Below are 26,626 nucleotides of genomic sequence, written 5' to 3'. Positions count from 1 at the left end.
GATTTATAATGGGAAATGTTTACATCTTTTCTCCATTCGGAATACACTTGGAATACATCGTGCAATTTTACAACGTTATCATCCGGGCTTACTGCTATACAAAATCCCCGTAGACATCACATTTTTTAGCATTGTATTGAAACCTGATAAGCTAACAGGGGGGTTTTGACTGAGAAATCTTGGAAATTTTTCATACTTTTGAATGAACATCATTTGAACCCTGAGGTATTTAAAAATATCATGCAATTAAGCAAAATGTAAATCCAGGATATCTTGAGACAGAGTATTACTGAAGATATGAATCAATGATCAGTGTTCATTCCATTGCAAGTTTCCGTTATATTTTAGATGTCCTCCACTTTTTATGACAGTACAGTAAATCTCGTTCATTACAAACACAGATAAAGTGAAATCTCAGATACAGCGAAGTTTGTCTGAAGTCCCTGTCAAAATTCTTAACAAATCCTTGTTACAACTAATTTTCTGATATACATTGTAGTGTACTAATTATGAGTCCTGTAAGAAGAAATTTACATCTGTTATAATGAATTGTTTAAGGAAAATTGTCAATTCTTAATTCAAAGATTTTAAAAGTTCTCAAAAAAAAGTATTTTTATGCCTTATTAGCAAATAAAACCCCACAAATGATAGTCACATGAAAAGATATAAGGAATAAGAAATCATTCCATGAGTATTATGAGGTGATAATTTTGGTCGGGGCTTGATCAAATTCTAATCTATCATAAAGCCCTTGGGGCTTTGTTGGATTTGATCACGCACCGACTAAAATTATCACCTCATAATACTCAAAGAATGACTCCTTATTATTTATATAAATTTAAGCCATTGTACGATTAAATATTTAAATATAATTAAGCAAACCCCGCTGACGTCCCAATTATATGTCATTTGAAGTTGTAGGTTATATAGTACAAAATCAATACGTAGTGTTATCACAGGCAAAGACTCTGAAAAATGTAAATATACGTGTATAATGAATTTCTTATGTTTATTATTACAATTTCGTTTATGGGTCATAACAAATTTTATAGCTACTTACTTACTTACTTACTGCCCGTGACGCCTTTGGCGTATAGGGCAGTAACGAGGGCTCTCCATCCCTGTCTGTCACTGGCTAGCTTTTATAGCAAACTAAATCAAATAGTCCTAGAGAATTCGATATGACGGAGTTTAACTGTATATAACATGGAGATTCAATTGCATTGAGACATTGTTATACCAGCTTGTCTCAACGCGTTTAACTTTGTAATGCAGGGCATAGAGTACCAGGCTGTTAACCTGCTGATCCAGATTTTGAATACCACAACTGAATTACATATTAAAAGCTATTTTTTCAGCATATTTAAATGGTACACATACTTGAACAAGATGCACTTAAAAAAAATAGTTTGTGGTTGTTTGAAAAACTTTCCTAAGAGGTGAGAAGGATCCTAAATTAAGCTACTGTTAAATTCCCTGCAAAGAAATAGAACAGTCCAAATTTTGTTCATAATTTTTTATTGAGAACATTGCATATGACCATGTGGCTACAACAATACCATGATCAGAAGACACAGTGCACACACAGATATGAGTTCCAAGTTTGTAGAGAGTACATATGTACCGAGTCTGTTCTGAATTAAGATATCCGAGTTAAAAAGTCTTGACAACTGTTATGTATACGTCTTTATAAGTGAAGCAATTGATAATTCAAGTGGGTACAATACCATTACATTGCACATGTACAAGAATAAAGCATTCTTTACGTTTACAAAATAATAATACATCAGTGCCATTAGTCTACTTACTCAGGGAAATAAGTTGTTCACAATAGTTGATGTTAGTATAAATGCCATAAGGACACAGTTGTTCACATAGTGATACAACATTATGGAGGTAAACAACTGAAGTTGTCATTCCAAACATGAAATATGTGCACATTAAACGTGCAATTAATATTTTATATATTTGTATAAAAGTACTACTTGGTAAATGAAAAAATTAGAATTATAAGGAATTCATAATAATCAGAAATGCACACTATCCGAAAAACACCCCCCCCCCCCCCCCCAATTTTCCTTGTTTCTTCAAAATTTATAAAACTCAAAACTCTATAATTTAGAAATTTGTTAGCTGCTAGACATGAATTTTTACAGGCCACAAGTAGTAACTGAAAAGTTCCTAAACGTATTATCTGCAAATTTTGCAAAAATAAAAAATTTCACAAAAGCAATTTGCAACTCATAGAATTAAGGTAAAGCAAACACAAAGAACACATAACTATTATTTTGTTTTTATCTTAAAAGAAACAATTTCTTTCTTTGTAATACATGAGTCATTCAGTCCTTTTAAAGGAACTCAAGAAAAAAAACTTTTAGTTCTTGCAGGATTTTTCCTTTATCTCTTAGCCATGAACAACACATGTCTTCTTTAGATGAAGGATTAAAGATATATCCTAATTAATCAGCTGGGCGTTTCTCTGCATTTTTCTTTGTGAAGTCCTCGGCATTTTTCATAAATTTGGCATTGTTTTTTGAAAACTCCTCGGCAACATCCGCCCTGAGAGGGTGCTCTGGTTCAGGACAATGAACTAAGTCTATTAATGATTGTATAACTGCAAAAGAAACAGATGAAAAAGTATAGGCATCAAAGATATGATACTTTAAGCTGAAATACAGTCAAACTTTTGGCTAACTAACTTGAACTTGATTATACCAAGATAAAACTACAACATATCTGTGTTAGAATTTTCAATTTTGTATGACATACTTGTTATTTGAGCTATAAAGATATTGAAGTTCAATTTAATGTTTATTATTCTTGTCAAAATTTCAAAAATTGATCATTAAAAATTTCTGATAACAAAGCCAGTTTTTCCCTAAATTAGTAGTAATTGTATTAACATAAACTTCATTCTTGTTTGGTCAACTACATTTGTATGTTTATTTATCTTGTCAAAATTTTAAAAAAATCTTTAAAAATGTCTGATAGACAAAGACAGTTTTTCTAACAATCATACTAACATAATCTTCATTCTTGTCTGGTCAACTACATTTGTATGAAATATGAAATAATTGGAATAGAATGTCTACAATTATAAAACGAATAAATCTCCATTTGATCAGACTACAGCTGTATTATGAAACCTACATTTATTTTTTATTTTTTTTCATAATTTGGCATCATAAAAAAGAAGTACCAGCATGTAGCATAAGCAGTTCTACAGATAACAACAAATTCATAAGCTGTCATTTTTCCAATCTGTAATATTTACCCTGATCTGTTTTAGTAGCTGGCTTCCAGTTCTCAGGACTAATAATTGGTAAACAAACTTGTCCTTTTTCATCAATATTTGGATGATAAATCTTCGTCTTAAAATTTACTTTTGGTGGTTTAAATGGATACTCTGCTGGAAATGTTATTTCAATCTTAAAAGCTCCTTTGTTATATGGAGGTTGATCCTAAAGGAAAAAGGCAAAACATTTTTACTTCAATAATCTTAACACTGGACAGATCACATATGATATGTGCACTATAAAAAGTGCAACATTACATGTATTATCATTCATAATATGATTACTGTACATAAACAGATCAACAACTTTTTTATAACGTTAAATATGCCGGTATGCAATACTCACTGGGACTATGAGTCCTTGCCATAGCAATATGTTTGATTCATCCACCTGTATATTTCTGAAATATTTAACGTCACTTTTCCTCAAATCTCCAAGTTCCTGTTCAAACAAGAATTTAAATATTTTAGTTACACTCATATTTTAAAATGATGAGCAGTTTCTCTGGGGTAAATTCCTGCATCTTCTTTCATGTACATAAAACATGTCTTATAAAATATGAGATTTTTCACAAAAAGTCAAAATTCACATTTAAAAGTATCAATGTTAATAATAATTCAGAGTTTGAATCTGCCTATTTTTTGGTTCTGACTCAGCACAGACTCATTTTATCCAATCATACATTATGTATATGCAAGTACATTTTTCATCAAAGAGAATTCTAATTCATCTTCAAAGTGAATTAATACTGTATCTACCAATGTTTCTTCAATTTATTAGATTAGTGTTACGATGCTCTTTCCCTCAGTTACCATTTGATATTCTATAACCTTTTTCCTAATTTTCTTACAATGTATACAACATAACAAACACTGAAGAACAGTTGAATTTGATACAAGTCAGGAAGTCCAAAGATTTCCTCTTTGACACGTTGTACCCCCTTTTACCCAGAAAAATTGACAAGGTTGGAAACAAATTTCTTATGAAAAGTTTTAATTGAAAAAATATATTATCTTTTAATCAATTGGAAAGTTTCAGAGCAGTTTACACAAATTTACAAATCTATCATCTATAGGTGCTTTTATGTCTTATGCAATACAAAAGCAAGGGTCAGACTTTTTATTTTTAGCTGTCTAAATTCACCCTAACTTGATAAGGTGGTCATTTTGAAACAAAATTCTTTGATATTATTCATTCTAGTACACGAGTGTTGTTTGAACACAAATAGGTTACTATTATATCGAAAAATAAAAGGAAATTGTAACCTGGGACAAAGTATGACACTGCAGTTCTTTCAAAATACCAATGCAATTTTTGACGTTTTTTAATATCCTGGTGAGAGCATATATAACTTGAGAGTACACAGTGAATTCTAATGGGAAAATTAATATATGACTGAAATTATGTAGAGTATATCTAGCTGTATGTCTTTATATTTTGTTAAAACAAATTTTAATCCTGTTCCAGTCACGCAGAAGACACGCCTTACAATATGAAAACAACTTTACTGGAGTATATAAAATAACAATAAAAAGCAGAAGGACAAAGGAGTGTGTAAATACATTTAAATTTAACACAAAATGGATACAAAATCTAACGGGAAAGGGTTTTTCCTTATTTACCTTCTGAAGCCGCCTGGTCGCTGCCATCTTGAAAATGTCACGTGACGCTTATTTCTCCAATTGCCAAGGGAGATAAACGTCAAACTTTACGCGTCACGGATCAATATAAAAGACTACATATTGCTTGCGGATTTATGTGGAAACACTATTAGAGTAAAATGTAATGTGAAAATCTCGAATTGAACATGTTTGGAAACTGGAAAAGGATGCTGAATCTATTAATGTTGCAATATTACTGAATGTGTAGCTCAGAACAAACCATAAAGGACAGTATTCCCCCACTAGCTTGGAGCAAAAAAAACTATTACTTGTTCAAATGTTAATAGAATATGTATTCTTGGCTTGTAACAGGCACGTAGCATCAGAAGGGGGGGGGGGGGGGCAGCAACAAATTTACATGTATATAAAACATTGAATTATCATGGAGTTGCCCCCCCCCCCCCCCCCCCCACTTTTTTGGGAGTATGTAAAAAACATACAGATTAGGATTTTGAAGATTTTGGGAAACTTTAAATTGTCCTCTTTTTTTTAATTTTTTTGCTTGTCAAGATTTTTTGGATGAGTCTGCCCCCCCCCCCCACTTTCAAAAACGATGCTACGTGTCTGTGTATACGTTGTTTATTATGTTGTTGCGAGGGCGAAAGTGCGAAGATGCGACGGCGAAGCGCAAAGATGCGATGACGAAGTTGCGAAGGCGTTTTTCGCCCTCGCAACTTAATCCGCATTAGAATATGCAGTTCTATATTATACATGTACTGATGCACACCTTCAAATGTAAGATTTTTTTTTATTATGAGATTTACACAATTAAGTTGTTTGAATATCCTAGGTGCGGGGGAATCGACAGACATTGTACGCTCTTAATTCTCCTTTTGAATTAATCGTTGCAAAATTTCAAACCTTCAATGAAACAGAAGAGGCTACAAATATCGCTTAAAATATGTGAATACTAAAACTGAAAAAGTATGTATCAGATTCTTGTATTTTTTGGTTAGTAACTAAATAATATGGATGATGTAACAAATTATAAACGGAATTGATAAAGAAAATGTTATCATGGTTATATCTGTTCACGTTTTTTTTTTTTTTAATCGAACAAACTATACTTTATAAGGGGCGATTGAAGCTTAGACCTGCACTGCCCGTCCAAATAATTTTTTTTGTCCATTCCACACCGAATATATGTTTATGTATTTTTTTTAAATCACAATTTAAACATTTTTAAACCATATTTTAATTAAGTTATGAAAATATGAGACGCTTTTACAATTAAAGCAACATTCGCGTTGTCAAAAGCAACGTCCGTTTATATGTAAGGAATTGGATTTACTTCTTTTTCGAATTTTTTTGCTAATGTAAGACAAGCGATATATAATAAAAAAAAAATCAACTACATCATCACATTGTTTTGTGCATGAATATCAATAAACATACATGTGGAAACCACGCGATTTTACGTACCTGATTACATAAATGACGAGAGTGATTCAACGCATCCGGATAATCAAGCTCCTTATTTGAAACCTGCTTTGTACTTTCATAAACATACATGTACTTATATCAACTATACAAGTTTAGAACCAACAGTAATTAATTACTTAGATATATGATCTGCTTCAGCATCCGACTTAGGCCTATATTTAGCACCCAAGCCCGTTAAAGTGCATCAATATATCACAAGATGCACCATCCATCCATGTTTGATGAAGGTTGGAGCAATAATTTAGTTACATGGTTTGTAGTTGACCTAATATGGTTTATACAAGGTCAGTGAATTTCACATGAGGCTTGAGTTCCGCTCTCGCCCCATATGGAATTTACTGATCACGCATATACACCATATTAGCATGATCATGTCAACTACATACATTTTCCATAATAATACCGGCCATTAGACATTTGCTCCGAAACTTTAGTTCCTTCAGCATCGCAAACATGTATCATACATTCAGCATCACCGCCTGTTGAGTATATAGTATCATTCAAGATGCATCATCCACCCAAGTGGTATAATGCTATGTTATAATGTTATAAGTAAATAAAATATGTTATTACAGGACTCCTTCATGCTCAAAAATCTTAAACTCGCTCCAAATACTTTAACTTCCTTTAGTATATTTGAAACATATATGTATTCCTACGATTATAAGCATCCAGCCCTGATAGAAGCATGTTCATTGTACTATCCACTCAAGTTTGGTGAAGATATATATGACCATAGGATATAGCCATCAAATGGCACCTGTTTCAAAATTTTTAGCCTCATCCAGCATCTGAATTAATGTCTTTGGTTCAGTTTTACAGTCTGTATATAATTCCATAAATATTCCCAGATGAACCACCCAAGCAAGTTTGATGAAGTTGGGACCTGTAATAACTTAGATTTGAACTATGGGACCTGCTCCTAAAACCCGGACGACGCCCAATGTTAACATAAGCTCCATGACCATGTGTCGGTAGGTTTTTTATTGTTGTTTGTTTGTTGTTGTTTGTTTGTTTTATTTTTTTTCCCAACAAACTCCCACCTACTGAACATGCATCGCTAGGCCGACCAAACATTGCCAAAGCCAGGTCACATGCTACACGTTCTTGACCTTAACTGTTCTATTTTTTCCAAAATTGAACAAATCATAATTTAACGAATTTAGACTTGATAGCACTAAACATTAATTATAGAAATAGAAGGGTATTGCATTATTTGCAGTATTTTAAATAAGCCTCTGTTCGCTCAACCCTCTGTCCATGTTTCTTTCGCGTTTTCCTCGGCTGGGAATATAGTAAAGCTTTACCTCTGTAAGTTTTAGTTATGGTCTTCACATCTTGGACTGTTGCAATTAAACACATTTCTCCGTGAAACTGGACTTGTAAAGGTGAAATATGGCTCCATCCGAATGACCATTCGAACTCGCCTCACAAAATGTTATCAGGTCCTTTCATCGCAACTCCACTTGGCCCACTCAGTTGTAACTCACATGACCGGATAACTGAGTATTATGGCAAGCAGTTACAAGAGGCCTCCACAATGTAAAGCTTTGCGAAAAGATATGCTTATATCATATTTATGTTTATTATATCTAAATAAAAATATGTTTTAATTGTAAACACTGGACGTAAATTATTTTTATATTTGTACAGTGTATAAAGGAACATACGTATAAAATTTAAAATTAAGTAGTGTGCGTCCTGACCTCTGTTCACTCATTCATTTCTGGAACGCATTTTAATTGATACGATATAAATATGACGGGTGTTAAATCAATAGGTTCCACTAAATTCCATCTCAAGCTGGTACACACACAGTTGGGTCGACAGATCCGTTGTTATCATTGAAGTGTAGGAAGTTTAATGTCATTTTGTTTGAATTCGTTGTTGAAATAACTTTAATGAGAGAACTGTTCTGTCCGGATTTTTAAATTTGTTTTAGACCTTGGTTCAACAAAAGGGATCATATTGATTTTGAGTAGTGGAAGATTCCACGATTGCAAGAGCGACTGAAATAAAAACCAGTCAAAAAAAAAAAAAATTAAAAAGCAATACAAATATACTCAATTAAATTGTCGCTCAAATTTAAAAAACCGCCTTTGCCGTTAGGAGGCTTGTACATTTAAACCTGTCTGCATGTAAAAATAAAAAAAAAAGACGTGTATCTGTAAATTATCTGTATAGGTATCATTAACGGATTTGTGTCAGCGCTTTATTGAAGTGTCTTTAAATTTTTTTCGGAGGTACAACCTTTCATGTTTATCATAAACTGTGTCACACATGAAAAACAAGCTCCCAGCGCTACATGCCAAAAACGTAATCGGTGCTAAATTCCAAAAGGCGGATACAGTTTCAATCGGTTTGTATACCTTATACATTTATCAAGTTTTTGTTTTATAAGAGGATTACCGATCGACTTTCTAGGCCCGATTAGTCATGGAGCACTTCGATTAATTTGATTAATTGAAGGGTGCGTTCGAAGGTCTACCCAGCCTAGTCACTCGAGTGCTATTTCCCATTTATCAGTTTATATATACCTGTTGTCGGTATAGGTGTAAAGACAATGGAAGACTTGGAAACAATCAAACAGTTGTATAGGGATGGTTCGTACATCGATCATCGCTCATCTCCTCACCTATCAGGTAGGCTTCTTGTCATCGTCTGAAACCACGGTCCGGAGTCATCGTTATATATGCCTCTCTCGTGGTTTGCGACGATGGCCATGCTTTACTTTGGCGAATTTCTGTTATACTCCTCGCAAATGAGCTAAGAAAGTCCTAGGTTATGTAATGATCTGCGATAGTTTTATTCGAAATGTCATTCCAACACCAAGTTTAAACTAAAGCATATTAATATATATACTCTATCCTGTCCGACGAGGAAGGGGGATTAATTAAGATGCTAACGATGCAATAGTTATTCAGATACTGGTAAAAACATGTACAACGCATTTTCTTTGAAAAATTATCCGTCAAAGGCATTAACTGTATAAAACAACAATTTCGTTGTATTTGTAGCTTGCCTGGATACGGATGTTCAGCCAATTCTGTTGTTATACTGGTTGACGGTATTTCACACCTTGCTTTTTTTTTTTGTTTGCTTGTGATTTACGACTGTCTGTTGTTTTAATGACTGATATATTATGTTGTCCTTTATAGTGATTAAAGTACAACACAAAAAAGGTCAGTCTCAAAATCTAGTGTGAGATCTAGGATACTGGTAGGCCTATATTTAGGAGCGTCTCCTTAACAGTGCGTGTCATGTGTACTCTAGGAAAGAAATAGTTACATGAAACATACATTCATTGCGACTATTACGTAAGGAAGATCTAGGAATCTGTACTATAGTACTGTACTCTTAGACTACAATAAAATTAAGAAGAAAAATCTTATATGTACCGAAATCAAACTATGTGTTCACGAATACATGTGTTGAATAAATTAAAAGATTATTCAGCGTGCACTACAATGCCTAAATTGTGCGTGCCATTTCATGTTCATTATCGGCAAACCATCAAAAAGCAACTCCACCTGACTATGACCAAAAATGTTAATGCCTTTTTTTCTGTCAACAAATTGCATTTTATCAATGCATGCAAACGTTTTCAAAAGTAAACAGAAAATTTATTGGAAAAAAAATTCAATAAAGTAAAGCAGTGGCTCTATAGCTTACATTATTACAACAAATTGATCCGTCCAAGCTTTTCGACGAGCTGATTCAACACTCTTATGTAGGCCTCCTTCGCGAACAAAGAAATATAACTTCAGACCATTGAAAACCTTCTATCGTCTGCACAATTCACAGTGATGTTGTACGAAATGACCGACTTGCAAATTCATTCAGCTATAGCCCCACGTAGAATCAATGCTTCCAATGCTCCCCGTCATCTGTATGTTATTTTTTTTACGGCAGAAGAATTCTTTGTCCAAGCTTTAAAAGTTTTTTCTGAACAATGTATTGATGTGGCAGTTCTGCGTGAATCGATAACAGACTTTAAATCATTATTTAAATTGTTTGAATCTTCCGCTGTACATTTGAACTTTTCAGACTTACTGGTTATGGGTGTTTGTTACCGTTTTGTGTCTGTTTCTTAAGTTCTCTAAGGAAACAAGTTTCTCATCGTCTGCGCATGCGAAGATGTCTGCAGTAGCTGCTGCTGTTTACTAGTAACGGATAGATTTATGTTTAGAACCTTTTTACGAGATATCTATCAATGCTGACGGAACTCTCTTTAACTTAACTATCAGTAGGTGTGAAAATTCTTACTAATTTGTTTGATTAAAAAAAAAATTTAAGCATATGTTAGTGCACAATTTCGTTTTGATATACTCAATGTTGTTTAAGGGAGAACTAGGTTCAAATTTGGTCCATAATTCTGTCGATTCATTGCAGATATTTAGCATATCTAATGCAGTAGCCTCGTGGATGTGATTTCAGTTGATTCAGGGAAATCTTTAACTTTTGTTTAGATTTCCGAGAAATATTGCAGATCATCAGCATATCTAATGCAATTAATATTATCGTTTCAGGTTCGGACGACATGACAGCTCAGTATGACTGGCAAGCCAACAAAACGTTAGCAGAGTGTAACCGACACATGTTGATCAATGAGATCGCGTTCGATGTTTTTTTCTTGGTCGGAGAAAGTCGCCAAATGGTCGGGGCCCATCGATATGTCCTGGTCAGTCGTAGCTGTGTATTTTACGCTATGCTTATTGGACCGATGGCAGGAAAAGTGGACGAGAAAATAGCCATCCCAGATATAGAAAACGACATTTTTCAACATATGTTAGAGTAAGACAACCTATCCGATAAAAAATGTAAAAATGAATCTTAAATTGAACATTAATTTTGATACTGGCAAACGTTGACGTCTTTGTTGACTTTTGTTATCATTTAAAAGGTTTTCAATGATTTTTTAAAATACTTAATACAATTTAAAATTTATCACTTAAAGGTACATATACAGCGAAGATACAAAAGTGGATACAACGAATGCGATACAAATTCTGTACTCAGCACGAAAGTATGGCATAACTGGACTCGAAGAAAAATGTCGGCGTGTATTGGAACACGGACTTACAACAAGCAATGTTTGCAACATCCTTCATGAGGCGGACAAGTTTGATGAATTGACATTGAAAAACAAGTGCATGGAATATATTTGGCATCAACCAAAAGATATTCTTCGCTCAAGCAGCTTTGGGAATCTTTCAGCCACTCTAGTCAAGGAGATTATTCAATCGGATAAATTGGATGCAAAAGAGGAAGTGGTGTTCGATGCGGCGTTACGGTGGTCCGAACAAGAGTGTTTAAGGAATGGCGTGATTGTTTCTCCGCAAAACCAGCGACGGTATCTTGGTGGAATCTTGTATTATATTAGAATACCAGCACTGGAGGCTAGTTATTATACCAAAACTGTGATTAAATCCGATATTCTTACAACAGAGGAAAGGAAAAACTTACAGAATTACTTTAGTGGTGTAAACAAAGATGTGAAGAGGTTCAGGACAGACAAAAGGTCAAAGGGTGAAAACCAAACGCTCCACTGGAGGTTTGGTCCTGTAAACTGTATGCACAACGAAACCACTGCCATAGCGTTTTCGTCATCGCGAGAAGTGTTTATAGATGGCGTTGAAATAGATGGAACCGGATATGACGAAGAACACTATGACGTTTTTTTGAACGTTTACGACATGGACAATCAGGAAAAGGCAAAATGCAAAGAAAGGCTTGTGATCAACAAAAAGAAACAAACGTACCAAATCAAATTTTCCTCTCCACCTGTGGTGTCAAAAGGGTTTACTTATACAGTCATACTTAAGATACAAGCCGAGCATAGATATTATGGCGCTAGTGGTCGCTCAAACTTGAACAAGACGGACTCGCAGCCGGCTTACATAAACCCTGAAGGTGAATTTACAAGACGTGTTGTGAAAAAAGACCAGGTACCCGCCATTCTTGTCCGGCCATTTGTAGATTCCTGATGAAACATTTAACGATCGATGGGCAGCTATAAATGTGTTATCATTAAGGTGGCTTCAGCTTGTTTCTCAAATCAGCAGACACTACTTGATTAAAGATAGCATGATGCATAAGAAGTGTGTAATTCAAATAGGTCAAAACAAGCAATTTGGGGGTAGGGTGGGGTTGGGTCGGTTATGATTTTCAAAAATTTTATTCAGTAAATATGAACAAAAGCCGATGGCGGATTTGAACTTGGGATCTGCGGTTCACAAACCTATCACTGAAACTACTGATGATATTCAACCAAATCGATTGATACTAACAATTTCACAAAACGTTTTAATTTCCATCTTGGGATTTTGTGTCATAAAAAGTATAAGCATTGGTGTACTGAGCTACCTTAAACATCTGCTACACGTATGTCAATGAAGCAACATTGTTTTCGCCGATCGTAAAAAAAAGCTCAACATCATACCTTCGGGGTTTCATTTCACTTAAAAACAGCAATGAATACATAATGGTCATTTTCGAACTTATATATTCACATGTACATGTATACGTATATGTCAGAGAGTGAACAGTCATTATCTTTACTTAAAAGCAGATATTTATACATTTCAATAGTATATAATAATATATTTATATTTTACATGAAATGCAATATTGTGTCCTTTTTGTCTAGTATTACAGTTTTTACACGTCTTTGTACAATAAGTGTTCTAAATAAAATGTTATTTATTCATTGATGCATTACACGGTGTTGCTTATTTTGTAAAAGATCGGTTAACTGGAAAAGTGGGTCTTTTGTTTTAGGTTGGCTTTAAACAACCTTTACTCTAAAATTTGCCACTTCTGCAAAGATTTTTACACCAAGAGTTGTGTATTAAACAACCATATGGCTAGTGTAAAAGAGACCTTACTTTGAAGAATAATAGTTCTTATTAAGGTAGGTAAACCTGAAATTGTCTGTATTAAAGAAACAGTGTAAAAAGGAACAGAACAAGAACAGAAGAAATCCTTTAAAATGTACTAGTATTATCATTTTGTTAATTAAATGAAAATTTCAAACGAGTTCCATTTCTGTACCCAAGTTTTTTGAATTTCGACAAAACCAAAATTACAGATATAAACTATTTTTGTTAAGCAGTCTAGGAAATGGCAGGGTCTATGTATGAACCTGACGTCGCTGAGGCTTTCTTGACCTGCTCGATTTGTGAAGAGGATTTCAAAGATCCTGTGGGACTTCCATGTCTCCATTCTTTCTGTAAAGAATGTATAAGTCGTCACATCGTAGAGTCTACTAAGGGACAAAAATTGGCCAGAGGTTTTAATTGTCCAAAATGTAAACGACAAGTGGATGCCCCAGACCCGCAACAAGCCCCGCAGCACTGGGTGGAATCTTTCCCGGTAAACCACTTCGTTAAAAACTTGATGGAGAATGTCCGTTTGCGGACAGAAAATAGGGAATGCGATCCATGTTGCAAACGTAACGATAAAACTATGGCGGTAAAATGGTGTAAGGAATGCTCAGAGGCTTATTGCGAACAATGCGAATCCTTCCATAAATCTCTGAAATACCTGCAACACCACAATCTAATCAGCATGACTGACCTCCAACACCAACCGATAAAAGACTCGGCTAACAGGCCGCCATGTCCTGACCACGACGGAACCGAGCTGTCTTTCTTCTGCGAGGATCACAACCATGTCGTCTGCTCCTCGTGCGTGACGTTGGATCACAGAAAATGCAACAATGTTATGTCTTGCGAGGAAGCAGCTGACAAACAAAGGCTGCAAGCAGAAGCTATTATCGAGAAGCTAAGGATGCAACGAGACTGGGCCAACAGAATTTCAGAAAATCGCAAGCATAGCTTAAAGACTATGGAAGATTCATCTTTTCAACTATGCCAGCAGATAGCAGGTCTTCGACAACAAATGAATGATTTATTGAAAGCCAAAGAATACAAATTGACCGAAGAAATCAAAAAGATCAAGCTACAGGAGAAAATCCACAACGACTCTGACATCGAGAGTTGTGATGGGATCGCAAGCACAACCGACAACGCCCTGTCTCTGCTGCAGAACGCACTGAAACATGGGTCGGATACGGATGTCTTGCTAACGATAGACAAGGTTAAACATGAAACCCATGTCGGTGAAAACACTCTCGCAGACATAACTCGCGAAATGAAGGATGTCTTCCTGAATTTTGTCCCAGACAAACAGCTTCAATCAATGTCGAACGCACTAAAAGATATTGGAAGGATAACGCTGACATATGCCCCTGTTCATATTGCTCCACCGTACAATCTCGAGCAAGAAGCTAAACTGAACCAAATAGAAGAAGAAACAGTAGCTTATCAAAGCATACCACAATCACCATCATCCACTCGGAGAACTCCTCCATTGTCCTTGACTTTAAAAATGGAATCGCCACCAACGAACGTCCCTAAATCCCCGCAAACATCGGCTGGCAACGGAATTATCCACACAAGATTGTCCCCCATTGCTTCTGCAAGGTCACTTCCACAACTCATTCTTTCACCAAAGTCAGCTACACCGACTAAGAGACTAGCTCCCAAACAGGCTTCTCTCGACTTCTTCTTCAAAGCTCGTACGATCCAAGATAGAGAAAACTGTTGTTTTACAGGAGCAGAATTCATTGGTAACGACAAAATTATCTTGGTAGATCAGGTATGTAAATTAGTAAACAGATTTCTACTTTATTTAGAACTGTGTCTTATATCTATATACCTCTTAAAATAAAACTGCACTTTTCAGACCCATCGAAAGCTGAAACTCTTCAACAAAGAATATACGTGGCTTGGTGAAAAGGTATTGTCAGCCAAACCATATGATATAACAGTTATTGGAGCAAACGATGTTGCCGTAAGCCTGTCCCAAGAAAAAAAGATTCAAATCTACCAAGTTAGAGAGAACGATTGCTTGGTCATTTCCAATATTCAGACCGGTGCAAGATGTTGGGGTATTGCATTTGCCAGCAAAAAATTCGCCATCTGCTGCTCCTTGCAACCCCCTTGCATTAAACTGATGTCCCAAGACGGGAGAGAGCTGAAGGTCTTCAGCAAGGATGCTGATGACAATGACCTTTTTTCATTCCCTGACTACATCGCCATGGACAAGTCGGCTAAGAACCTTTACGTCACTGATAAATACAAGAAGTCTGTTATAGCCGTTTCAACCAGCGGGAATAAAAGGTGGGAGTTCCATGATGAACATTTGCTTAAAACTCCCAAGGGCATTGCTGTTTTAGGAACACGTGTCTATGTTGCAGGATGCAAGTCCCACAACGTTTTGCTGATGACGACGGATGGTGACGTCATCGGTAATGTAATCAGCGACGGAATTTCTAATCCACACAAGATCGCGCTCCATTCCGATGGGGATCATCTCATGGTTACCCAGTATCAGTCAACACTAGTTGATGTTGAAAAGAACATGGTTAAAATATTTACGGTGTATTGAAGAAACAAACTGTCGTGTCGGTTTGGTCTATGTTTGTGTTGTGCTTAATAGCTTAGTGATTGATCGAGTGGATTATTTTGAGGCTCAACGAAAATACAAGTGTCTTTATCGTTACCGGTATTTCATGAAACAAAAAGTATGGGCAGCATTGCTCACCTGAAAACATGATGTTTTAGAGTGCGACCCTAGAGCGTAGCTAATCAAATCTTATCTATTTTAACAATAACAAAAATGCTATTATATACATCTAAATGTACTTGTACGTGCATCTCATTGTTACATTTATGTTTTTTTTCAATGGAGGTATATAAATTTTGAGTTATTTTATTTTTTCTCTTTTAAAACAAAAGGATCACTTGTATATAACAAATGAATTGACCTATAGGGCCGATATTGGTTTCTGTCTTTACAAAGATATATCGAATTTCGTTCCACTTCGTGATTTTAGGCCATACAAAGTTAACTCTTAGGTTCTAGTTCTCATAAATTGAATGTATAGTGATTGAAAGAAAGGTTAACAGTCGTTGTCGTTGCAGTGCGAGTTATGAATTTTTTTTTTTTTTTTTTCAGTTTACATTCTATAATACGATACATGTTCTTTCATATGCGTTTATTTAGAACCAAGGACATATTAGCAGCTATCGAAAGTCTCGCGTAACGCAATTTCAAAGGTTGCACAACCCTTTTTGACAAATAATGCACGTCGCTTTCGTTTTTCCAGCAGAAATAACAGGAGGAATGATGTTTGTAGATGTAGAAGGATTTTTACAAGACGTTCGAACACTATCATCATTGACTGTACATTCAACTTAACTCTTTTCCGTATTAACACCTGAATTATTTGTATAAGGGGTCGTATCTGATGCCAGAATGGCAAGGGGACGAAAAACTCTAATTGAGCCACCCCCATTTCTTTCTAATCTATAAGCCCTCTTCCTGTATTTTTGGCTTAAAATGTCACCAATGCTCACGTTCTTTGCAAAGAAAGAACCGTATTTACTTTGCAGTACTTTTCCCCACAATTGTACCATTTCCTATAGATGTTCTGGAAAGGCAACGGCATGGTTTTTTTTTACATGGCATCTGTCTCAAGCAACACAGACTGAATGGTTCTTGTCCTAAAAAAAAACGTTCTTACACCAGGGTATAGTTCCGGTTAATTGCTTTTACATGAACTGGATTGTATACTTTTTCCATCGATACCAGTATCTAATTCAAAGAGCAAATGTGCTTTTAAGGAAGAAGATCGAAGTTCAAACACAAAATGCACAATTCTGCATTAAAGATAAAAACAGTATTTATAAATGCCGTTAATTTAAAAAAAAAAGGTAAAGTATATCCACAGATAAATTCGAAAAAGGGCTAAAAAAACATCATGTGTGACAAAGTCATTGCTTTAACTTACTGAGCTATCCAAGACTTACACTATATGATGTAAACAGATAACGTGCTTCCATATTCATCTTAAAATTGCAACAATTTAAACACATTCAAATTAAACATTAAGACCCATTATGGTTCTTTTCTGGCTTTTATTTCACAAAAGTCACCATGTACTTCAAGCATAAATAAACGCAAAAATTTCTTTTGTAGCCGCTTTATGACTCCATGTCTCGGAATCAAGTTCACAGTCAACTTTATTGATAAACAGAAACATGAACGACTCTTATGGATGACAAGAAAAATTAATAATAATAAAAAAATTACAATTGCACCACGTTTTAAAATTCTGAAATTCACTATATTTGGTCAGAAAATTTATACAGGTTGAAAAGTTGTTATAAAAAATAAAAGTTGTGGTAACAAAAAATAGTCTTGCAGATAAGAAGTTTAACGACACTTCAAATCACTCTGCTTCAACAAAAAGTAACAAAATGGCTCATTTTAACATTTCGTTCAGTTGAGCTAGTAATGACTTTTTAGCACCAATAAAAAAATGAAACAAGTATTAAGTTTTTCTTGATCGTAGAGATTTTCTTGGGGAATCAACAGGTAAACTCTCTGATAATTGCGTTCTCTTTGAATGTGTTGCTTTCCTTGATCGAAGAACTCTTTTCTGGGATTTTGGGCTCTTTTTAGGAGTCAATTTAGAGGTCCCAGTCTTTTTCATGTCATCGCAACTAGAGTCCATCTCTGATGCATTTGATGCATAAATAGCATCATCTGCATTGTCTTTTATGGTCTTATTCTCCTGTGCTGATTTGGATTCTGAATTACTTCTAGTCCTCCTTGGCGATACTTCTTCTACATTGTCTAAAGTTTGCACTCCAGATTTTGTCACAATTCTACTATCTTTGTTTTGTCTAGTTGTTGATTCTGATTCTTTTCCTTCACTGCCTGACTGACTTCTTGTTCTCTTAACAGGCGAATTCTTGGTGTGTTTGGTCAGATTGCTCAAAACATTTGCTGGCTTATTTTTTCTGGTACTTCTTCTTGTTCCCCCATTTATGCTTGATCCACTTTCACTTTCTTCTGCTTTCTTGTCCCCATTTGTTGAAATTTCTTGATCATCTGACAGCTGACCACTCTTTTCCTCCACACTTTCATCCCTATAGAGCACTTTTCCATGGGTTCTAATGGGGGTTGTTTTGAAATATTCAGTGATTTTAGAATCACTTTTTTTGTTACTGTTTTCAAGTGACATCAAGGATTTTCTTGTACTATCCTTCTTGGTTTTGCTTTCTGGCAGAAGGTCTGAAGTAGTTTTTCTTCTTAATCTTCTCCTTGTCGTTTGGGCAGTTTCATCTTCCTTGTTGGAAGAGTCCTCTTCAGATGCTTTTGACTTCTTTGCTGGGGACATAATAAATGTGTAAACATCTACATCTTCTGCAGCAGGATTGTCATCCTTCAAAAGCTTCCGTCTACTGCTTTTCCTTACTTTTGATTGAATCATTTCAACAGTTGGGGACATGAATTCACAAACTGTTTCATTTCCTGTCTTAGAGCATGCAGACTGAATGCTTTCTTCTATTTTTGGACAGCTAACAAAATCAGCTTCATCAGAATCACAGGAATCAGAAACGACACTCTCTGCTGCATCATCATTATCACTGGAGATTTCTTCTGCCTCTTCTTTCGAGACCTCCTGAACTTTTTCTTCTTTGGAACTACTTGCCTGCCTTGGTGATTTATCATTAGCCCTACTCTCTTCCACTTTCTTGTCTCCCCCCATTCTCTTATCATCTTCATTTGACTTTTGGGAACTTGTTGATGTTGTTCTCTTTGAACTAGACCTTTGAGATCTCAATGGGGTTTTCTGAGGTGTAACTAAACCTTCCTGTGACTCTGTATCCTTAGTCACAGTTTTATTTAATTCATCAGTCTCCATTGCCTCAGTTTTGGACCTTAACTGTTTACTTAATGAACTAAGATGCATTTCAAAATCCCCAAAACCAGATTTTTTGCCTTTCCTTGGGCTTTTTCCTTTTTTCAAGGCATTGGCTGTCTTCACATCATCCATGACAATGACATCTTCCTCTCCCTCTTCTTCCTGTTCACTTCCACTGACTTCTTTATTCATTGCATTCTGGAGGACTTCTTCTATTTCTTCTAGAGCATCATCCACTATGATGGTAGGATCATCTTCTTCATCACTGTCACTCAATACTAAAGGCTGCAAAATACAAACACACCAATGAGCCAAAGCTGTGACTTCTAATTGTGATTAAGAAGTCTCTTGACTTTTTTTTTTCTCTTACGAGTCTTGTACTGTAGAGGTGGTTCAATTTTTTAATTTTCCAAAAAACAAAACTTGTGTCTGTCATTCTGAAATTATTGGGGTTCTTTGTGTTTAATTCATTATAACATACAATAGTACCATGTACATGTAGATATACAAGTAGATCTTGTTATTCTAGTTATTAGAAGACAATTACAAGTACATGATCACATCCCATTCAAATCACCGTAAGCAGTTCTAAAGACAGATAGCACATTGTCATGATAGAGAATGTTTTACTAACAAACGCAAATATTTTAACACTCCTATAGCTTCCAAAAAACTGGATAAATTTTATCTATAAGTCACATTATGTGTGTTAATAAACACAACCAAATTTACCAGTAAATCTTAGCAAGTAAATTGGACTTACACTTTCAGAGTTTAAACCACTGTCATCATCACATTCCATTTTTTCTTCATTTTCTTCCTCCTCCTCATCTAAGTCTATCAATTTATCCTTTTCTGCCTAGTAAATCAAGCAAAAAATATTTCCTGCATAATTACAGCATGTACTTGTTCAATGCATAAAACACAGTCTACCTATTACATGTACAAAGATAAAACACAGTCTACCTATAACAAAAGAGATCCTTGTCATTTAGCAAGACACATTTCAGATCATTCACATTATTTAATGATATTATGGTAAGAAGCAAATTTTTAAAACTTTAAAATTCAAACCCTTAATATTTCAATATGTAGTAATAATATTTTGAGGTAAATAATAGTTTTCTGATCTAATGATTACCTTGGGCTTTCCCTTGTCAATGAAAAATAATTCCTGTGGGGCTGAGGTGGTGCTGGTCTCAGTCTTCTCCTCGATCACTTCTAGGTCTGGCAATTCTTCGTCCACCGCCTCGGCATCATCAGCCACCTAAGTCAATTACATACGTCTGTATTACTGAGTATCTGGTATTCAGAAATTTAGACTACCGTAATAGTTTTCTTAGAAAGAGTTTCACTTTTGCAGATTTCATGTACATGTGCAAAATGGTAAGTGTTTCAGTTCCTTCAAATTGAGGAATACTGGCCAGTATAGGTTTTTGAAACCAACAAACTGGGTTTTATAAGTTAGCTAGATGAAACAAAATCACTAGAGATACTCAATCATTTAAAAGTTTCCAAAGCTGTATTCAATTCAATCATTTACGTTGAACTTGACTCTCTTCAGAACTTATTACTGAGAATCTTCACTGCCAATACGGATTACTAAACAATTTCCATCAATTGTTTTTTGAATGGAACTAACAAAATGTTTATAAATACATGTAAGTTATACAATTATTTATACTGAATGTCTGTCTACTGTAAGTACCTGAAATACTGATGTTGGTACACCTGTTGATTGTAATTATTTATGGCGAGAACCTAGGAAGCCAATCTTATTCAAATTAGACCTAGGAAGTTGACAGAGCTTTGTGATCTCTAACTATTAAATCAATATGGGTCATATGAAAAGAGTTCTCAAGATATCAAATGGATGAAACGTGGCCAATAAATAGGCATTTTCAAAACAAAATGCCTTTTACTTCAAAATGAAAGTTTTTATAAACCTCTGAAAGATTCTTTGTTCAACTCCACACTTACCATAGGTTCACCTTCTGCTGTTTCTGTTGATTCGTCCTTTCTATCAGTCAATGCCTACAGAAAGACATATTATTAATTTAAAAAAAATAGATATTCATGTGTATTGAAGAAGTAAATGTACGGAAATTGTACATGAACTAGTTAAAACTTATTTATGCAGGATATCGTAAATAATGGTAATTTCATTCACTGAATCACCAATGTTGTTTCACAATGATTCTTGACTTACTTCCAGAAACTGCTCAATAAGGTTTTCATCTAAATCCTCCAGCATGAAACGGGTGACATGAGTCCCTGTGAACTTCCTGTCAGTCGGAATGGACTCCAGAACAGCAGGATTGCAAGATGAAATCCAAGTGATAAAATCAGATGGAGCAGGGATTTTCTTGGCAGACTGAAAATCAATTATTTTGTATTTAGGAAAAATATTTTTAAAAGCAGCCAGTTTATTTTCAAGATTTTTTACACACTTTGAAAACTGTTAGTTCCTTATTTTGGTAAATACTTAATTCCATGATTCACTTAAAAAAAATATACATTTAATATGACTTTTATTGACCTAGTACAAATGTATTCATTTACCGGTAGTGATGAACAAATTATAACATCTTGATCTTAAAATGATAAGAAATGCATTTTGAAAACTTCATGTTTTTTAACAGGAAAATCTATAAGAAATATTGTAAAACTGTAAGAGTGAACAGATTTGGTTATAGTACAGGTTCCAGCTAATCTAATTAAGATACAGATCTCTACATAGCGTAAAGTGCAGAGAGGTCTGGCTACAACCCATTGAGAGTCATGTTCCATTTCATCAGAACCACTTTGGATTTACATGTACCGTAACTACATGTACCGGTAATCAGATGGCAGAAAAGCTTTTCTGTAGGTGATATTGTGACGTCTGTGCATTTTTAGTTATCTGTATTTTAATCAGATTGATATTCTCCCAAACTTCCTTTGAATCCCCCTATAACCAATTTACAAACCTGAATAAATTCTTCCATGCCTTCTGGCCAAAGTTTACTCAGCTTCACCATACAGATGTTGTATTTCAGGAACCTTTTATTGTCGCCCGAAATCTTGAAATCCTTAAGAGATTTCCTACAAAGAAGCCTTACTAGTATTAAACAATGTAGATTAAGTACCTCAAAAGTCATCAACAAAATTCTCCATGGTTTTATTACTCTGCGGAATAAATGTTTTGAAACTATAGTCTGTCCCAAGTTATTGCTTCCATCGCTTTTTGATGATTTTTAATAAATTTATACATACCTGTGAAAGAAAAACAGTTGAAATCGTTAAAAGGGAATATATCCAAGATATTTTCATTGAACAATTATCCCTTTCCTCTCAGAAAAATTCACAGGAACGAAAACAGATTCCTTACGGAGATTTATAATGGGGAATGTTTACATCTTTTCTCCATTCAGAATACACTCGGAATACATCGCGCAATTTTTTAACATTATCATCCGGGCTTATGAATGGCTGTCGCAATGCAAAATCTCCGTAGACTTTCAATTTCGGGATGTGTATTGAAACCTGAAGCGGTAGAGGGGGCGTTTCAAAACAGATAATCTGGACATTTTTTATATTAGTGGATGAACGTAGTTTTAGCACACAGGTATTTACTATTATTGAAAAATCTAGCAAAAAGTGGTGGAAGCAAAAACTCGGGACAGAGTATAGAAATGTATCATCAGAGTCATTAAATATATGCAGCGAAAAGCTGTACGTACTTAACATATGGCCAGATAAACTTCTGGTCATCAGGGGTAAGTTCTGCTAGCTGAAGTACGACGTCCAGTTTATGGCTGTCTGGAACCACTGCACTCACTAAACCACACAGCATCCTTGCAGCAGATGTAATCTCTTTTTTCTCCATATCTCTGTAAGAAATAATTATGTAAAAATACTTTAAAAGTACTCAATTAAAATAAATCATAAATCATACTTGCATTTCACAGCTATTCTCTCTCTCTCTCTCTCTCTCTCTTTTTCATTAATAAAAATACTCAATACTTTTATAATCATTTTCTACAATAATTTCATCTAATGTTCAAAACTTACCTAGAGAGTACAACTTTTAAGTCCACATATATTGAGGATAAAGCAGCCATTATGTCAGCATAAGTTAGCAAGGACTTCTCCATCTTTCCCTGCAATTAGAGAATCAAACATTCAGGTACAAATGCATTTACTTGTTTTGTATTGAGGATGACCAATCTATGTTTAATGAAGAGGATATTTAGTTCTATAAACCCAAACTGATTATCCAAATATATCTCTTTATTTTTCAAATTCATCTTCACATACTGGAATAGTTCTGTACTTCATGCTGAACCATCGTAGGCCTTCTTCTGTAAAGTCAGCCAAACGTTGAATGCTGAAATTCAAACAGATCATATAAAACAGTTGCGAAATTATTGTCTTCCTTTATCACTAGACGTTACATTACGAGCTACATGTAGTAAATTAATGAAGGTACACTACATGCTTATATTTTACCTTGGAACATCTTTGCTGTGTAAACACTTCTCCATTTCATTTTGACAATATCTGTAAAATTACAGAAATAATTCTTTACCAAAAAAAACCATAATTCACTATTATAAGATTTTATCAAATATATCAGTATAATGCTTAATTCACACACCTGAGATGTTTGAAATCTACTATCATTTACAAATCCTATTGTGCAAATACTGAATGTGCTTTTCCTCCAAAAATTAATTTTTAATTTTTTCAAAATAAAATAAAAATCATTTCATCCCCATAATTCAATATATATATATCCTCATGGATTCCAAGCCAGCATATAATTTGCTCTGTTCATATGTTAATTCAAAAGCCATCTTGAGGATACCATGATCTGTATTGGTTATTCATAATGTACATTTATCTTATTTCCAAACAGCTCTCAATATTTTGTGAGTAACTAATTAAAATAAAAAAAGCAAAACAATCAATTATTACTACCTTCCACAAGGAATTCACACTAACTTACCCCTCATAAATGTCCATAACATTTTTTAAGCTCTGCAGAGGAATTAATGAGGAACTCAGCTTCATCAAAACTCTTGGGTCCTTCTGACATGACTAAAGAGAAAATTGATATGAAATTTAAATCAATGTAAAAACATGGTCAGGAGTGAGTAAGCTCATTATATTCAATGTCTGTATCAAATATTACAGGAAATAAAATGTTTCAACTCTGAAAAAAACAAAATTATGTTTCTAGATATCAGACTTCCAGAGAATATCATTCAATGTGCTTAAAGTCATCCCTCTGAAAAGCTTCTAGTTGTGATGTTGCTATGCTAATAACTTGTTGCATCATCAGCAGTCTTTGTAACAAAAAGTTGATCAAATATGGTGGCTTTATCAATATTTGAAGTGCATTGATTTTCATGGATTTTGTTGTTCAGCTGATTAACAAAATCAAATTTTTATTGAAGTCAGAAAGTGGTCAAAAAATTATTTTGTTTTTAACACAGTTTTATATCCTTGAAACCAAATCACTGAAAACTGATGCCCACAAATACAAATAAAATAATTCTGTGCAGATCATGAATAAGTATTTTTATTTCATAGATTATCATTCTTCTACAGGAACTACATTTCAGACTAACCTGAAGCATAGACACATCTCTTTTTATATCCAGCCCCTTCTTTAATTTCTTGGCAATCATACAAGTTCCTGGAAAAAAATTGAATCAATGAATAGTGAAAATAGGAAAAATACAATTTAAAAATCAACATGCATGTACACATAAGAATATATACACAAAAAGCAAATTACTAGTAACTTCATTTACTAATTTCCTTAAATTAACATCTTAAATTTTTTTCTCCCTACTTGTTAAAAAAATCTTTAAAACAGTCACTGAAAAAGAAGTAAAAAAATGAAAATGTGTGGAGAATAACATCTCAGTGCATTGCAAAATTATGAGATATAAGTTTGCTGGTTTGGTTTCAAATTAATCTAGTATGTGTTTGTGTACAAGTGTTTACTTCTTAATATGTAGAAGCTGACTTAGGCACTAGTTACCCCAAGCACGAGTTAACCATTAACCAAAAAAACAATTGGGACACTCTTTTGGTTAACTATTGGGTTACTCTCGAGCTCTAGATGTATAGTAAAAGCTAAACAATTAAATAAAATCACACTTACTTATCTTCTCTGCCTCTTCATTGGACATCCCCTTTGGTGGCTTCCAAATCTCGTCTGGTTTGAGTTTGTGATAAAACATGCCATTTTCTTTTGACTGCAATACCCTCCTACAATATGTTATAAAAATGTCAAAAATATGTGTGTCACAGACTGATGTATTTATGTGACCATAAATTAAGTTTCATGTTTCTTTACTACTATAGAAAAACATACAGCCTAGAATGTTGAAAAGTTGAAAAACAGAAACAATTATAAATGTAACAGGATGCGACGAATAATGACCAGACCAAGATTTGAACCCAGGCCAACGTGAATCACTAGTCGGGTGCTCTACCAACTGAAGCTATCTGGCACACTGAAACTGGTTTGATTGTCTTATTCCTTCCCCCTCAAATGATCTTCAAAATGTGTGGGATGGGAGAAATAATGATGGATCAAATCAGGATTCAAACCTTGCAACCCTGAATTTCTGGTCAGTTTAGATACCAGCGCCATATACTTGCGTGCGACAAGTTCTAACCGAGTACCATTTTTCTCCAGTGCATTGTTAAGTCATTTTTCATATATAACTTTGTGTTCATAAAATGACGTAACAATGCACTGGTGAGAGATGGTACCCTGCGAGAACTGGTTGCACGCCAGTATTACGCTGGTATCCAAACTGGTCTGATTGCCACATAAACAAAGATTTTTTGCTACTGTAGTGTAACATATTTTACCTTTCAAAATCACCCAAGTATTTTTCAAATTGTGCTTCAATAGCTTCCTTAACATCACCGTTTGGAAGATCTTTTATTGCTGTCTGAAAGGCAGAACTTAATTCTTTTCGTGATACATTCTTGATATCTGTAAAAATAAAAAAAAAGCATGTACTAAATGTATAGTTATCACATGTATTATAATATCTTGACATTGTTGGAAGCAGAAACAGATTTCCATAAATTTATATTTCTTTAGTAATATTTTGGTTTTGATGTTACAAAATCTTTGAACAGAATTCATATGTTATTAATCAGATGTGATATAATGAAATAAGAGTAAAAAAAATATTTTGGACAAGATGAATCAATGTGTTTTGTTTTCCTCTATTTTCATTATGATCATTTGACATTTTGGAATGGTAAAATTTGCAAGATTGAAAGATATAACTACCCTTGGCGGATTTGGCAACACGTCTGATAATTTTGTTTATTTTCTTTTTAATATCCATAGCTAAAATCTACACGTGTTTCTCTCCAGAATGAATCTGGCGATAACAAATATTCTGTAAAATGTCTTTTTATTGGCT

General features: G+C 34.5%; 4 protein-coding genes across 9 annotated transcripts; 2 read left to right on the top strand and 2 right to left on the bottom strand.

Annotated features, from left to right (window-relative positions):
- Window positions 1-2,281: 2,281 nt before the first annotated feature.
- On the bottom strand, window positions 2,282-5,039 carry LOC105333930 (ubiquitin-conjugating enzyme E2 L3). The gene is made up of 4 exons (XM_011437167.4): window positions 4,919-5,039; window positions 3,642-3,737; window positions 3,275-3,461; window positions 2,282-2,614 (listed from the first exon to the last, which is right to left on the bottom strand). Exons 1-4 carry the CDS (start codon window positions 4,943-4,945, stop codon window positions 2,460-2,462), a joined length of 465 nt encoding a protein of 154 aa, XP_011435469.1. The 5' UTR covers window positions 4,946-5,039; the 3' UTR covers window positions 2,282-2,459.
- A 616-nt stretch (window positions 5,040-5,655) lies between these two features.
- On the top strand, window positions 5,656-13,047 carry LOC105333931 (BTB/POZ domain-containing protein 6). Of its 5 annotated transcripts, none has more exons than XM_011437171.4 (3): window positions 5,656-5,692; window positions 10,930-11,194; window positions 11,358-13,047. In XM_011437171.4, the coding sequence occupies exons 1-3, from the start codon at window positions 5,677-5,679 to the stop codon at window positions 12,385-12,387; spliced, it is 1,311 nt and encodes a 436-aa protein (XP_011435473.2). In that variant the 5' UTR covers window positions 5,656-5,676; the 3' UTR covers window positions 12,388-13,047. The 5 variants fall into 5 exon arrangements, with proteins under 5 accessions (XP_011435473.2, XP_011435470.2, XP_011435471.2 ...); XM_011437168.4 differs by lacking the exon at window positions 5,656-5,692 and adding an exon at window positions 8,562-8,759; XM_011437169.4 differs by lacking the exon at window positions 5,656-5,692 and adding an exon at window positions 8,797-9,042.
- A 113-nt stretch (window positions 13,048-13,160) lies between these two features.
- Window positions 13,161-16,142, top strand: LOC105333932 (tripartite motif-containing protein 2). Of its 2 annotated transcripts, XM_011437174.4 has the most exons (3): window positions 13,161-13,313; window positions 13,515-15,061; window positions 15,149-16,142. In XM_011437174.4, exons 2-3 carry the CDS (start codon window positions 13,523-13,525, stop codon window positions 15,851-15,853), a joined length of 2,244 nt encoding a protein of 747 aa, XP_011435476.3. In that variant the 5' UTR covers window positions 13,161-13,313; window positions 13,515-13,522; the 3' UTR covers window positions 15,854-16,142. The 2 variants fall into 2 exon arrangements, with proteins under 2 accessions (XP_011435476.3, XP_065935438.1); XM_066079366.1 differs by lacking the exon at window positions 13,161-13,313 and having other exon boundaries at window positions 13,459-15,061.
- Window positions 16,143-17,434: 1,292 nt separating this feature from the next.
- On the bottom strand, window positions 17,435-26,623 carry LOC105320510 (protein starmaker). The gene is made up of 15 exons (XM_034481604.2): window positions 26,491-26,623; window positions 26,058-26,184; window positions 25,339-25,445; window positions 24,797-24,864; window positions 24,172-24,263; window positions 23,673-23,723; window positions 23,481-23,550; window positions 23,235-23,323; window positions 22,904-23,053; window positions 22,151-22,265; window positions 21,391-21,555; window positions 21,162-21,215; window positions 20,323-20,448; window positions 19,945-20,040; window positions 17,435-19,466 (listed from the first exon to the last, which is right to left on the bottom strand). Exons 1-15 carry the CDS (start codon window positions 26,546-26,548, stop codon window positions 17,802-17,804), a joined length of 3,033 nt encoding a protein of 1,010 aa, XP_034337495.2. The 5' UTR covers window positions 26,549-26,623; the 3' UTR covers window positions 17,435-17,801.
- Window positions 26,624-26,626: the final 3 nt, after the last annotated feature.

This window comes from Magallana gigas, chromosome 3 (genome assembly GCF_963853765.1).
Source record: "Magallana gigas chromosome 3, xbMagGiga1.1, whole genome shotgun sequence".
NCBI lineage: Eukaryota > Metazoa > Mollusca > Bivalvia > Ostreida > Ostreidae > Magallana > Magallana gigas.
Note: the sequence above shows the minus strand (reverse complement) of the source record. Positions and strands in the feature narration are given on the sequence as shown.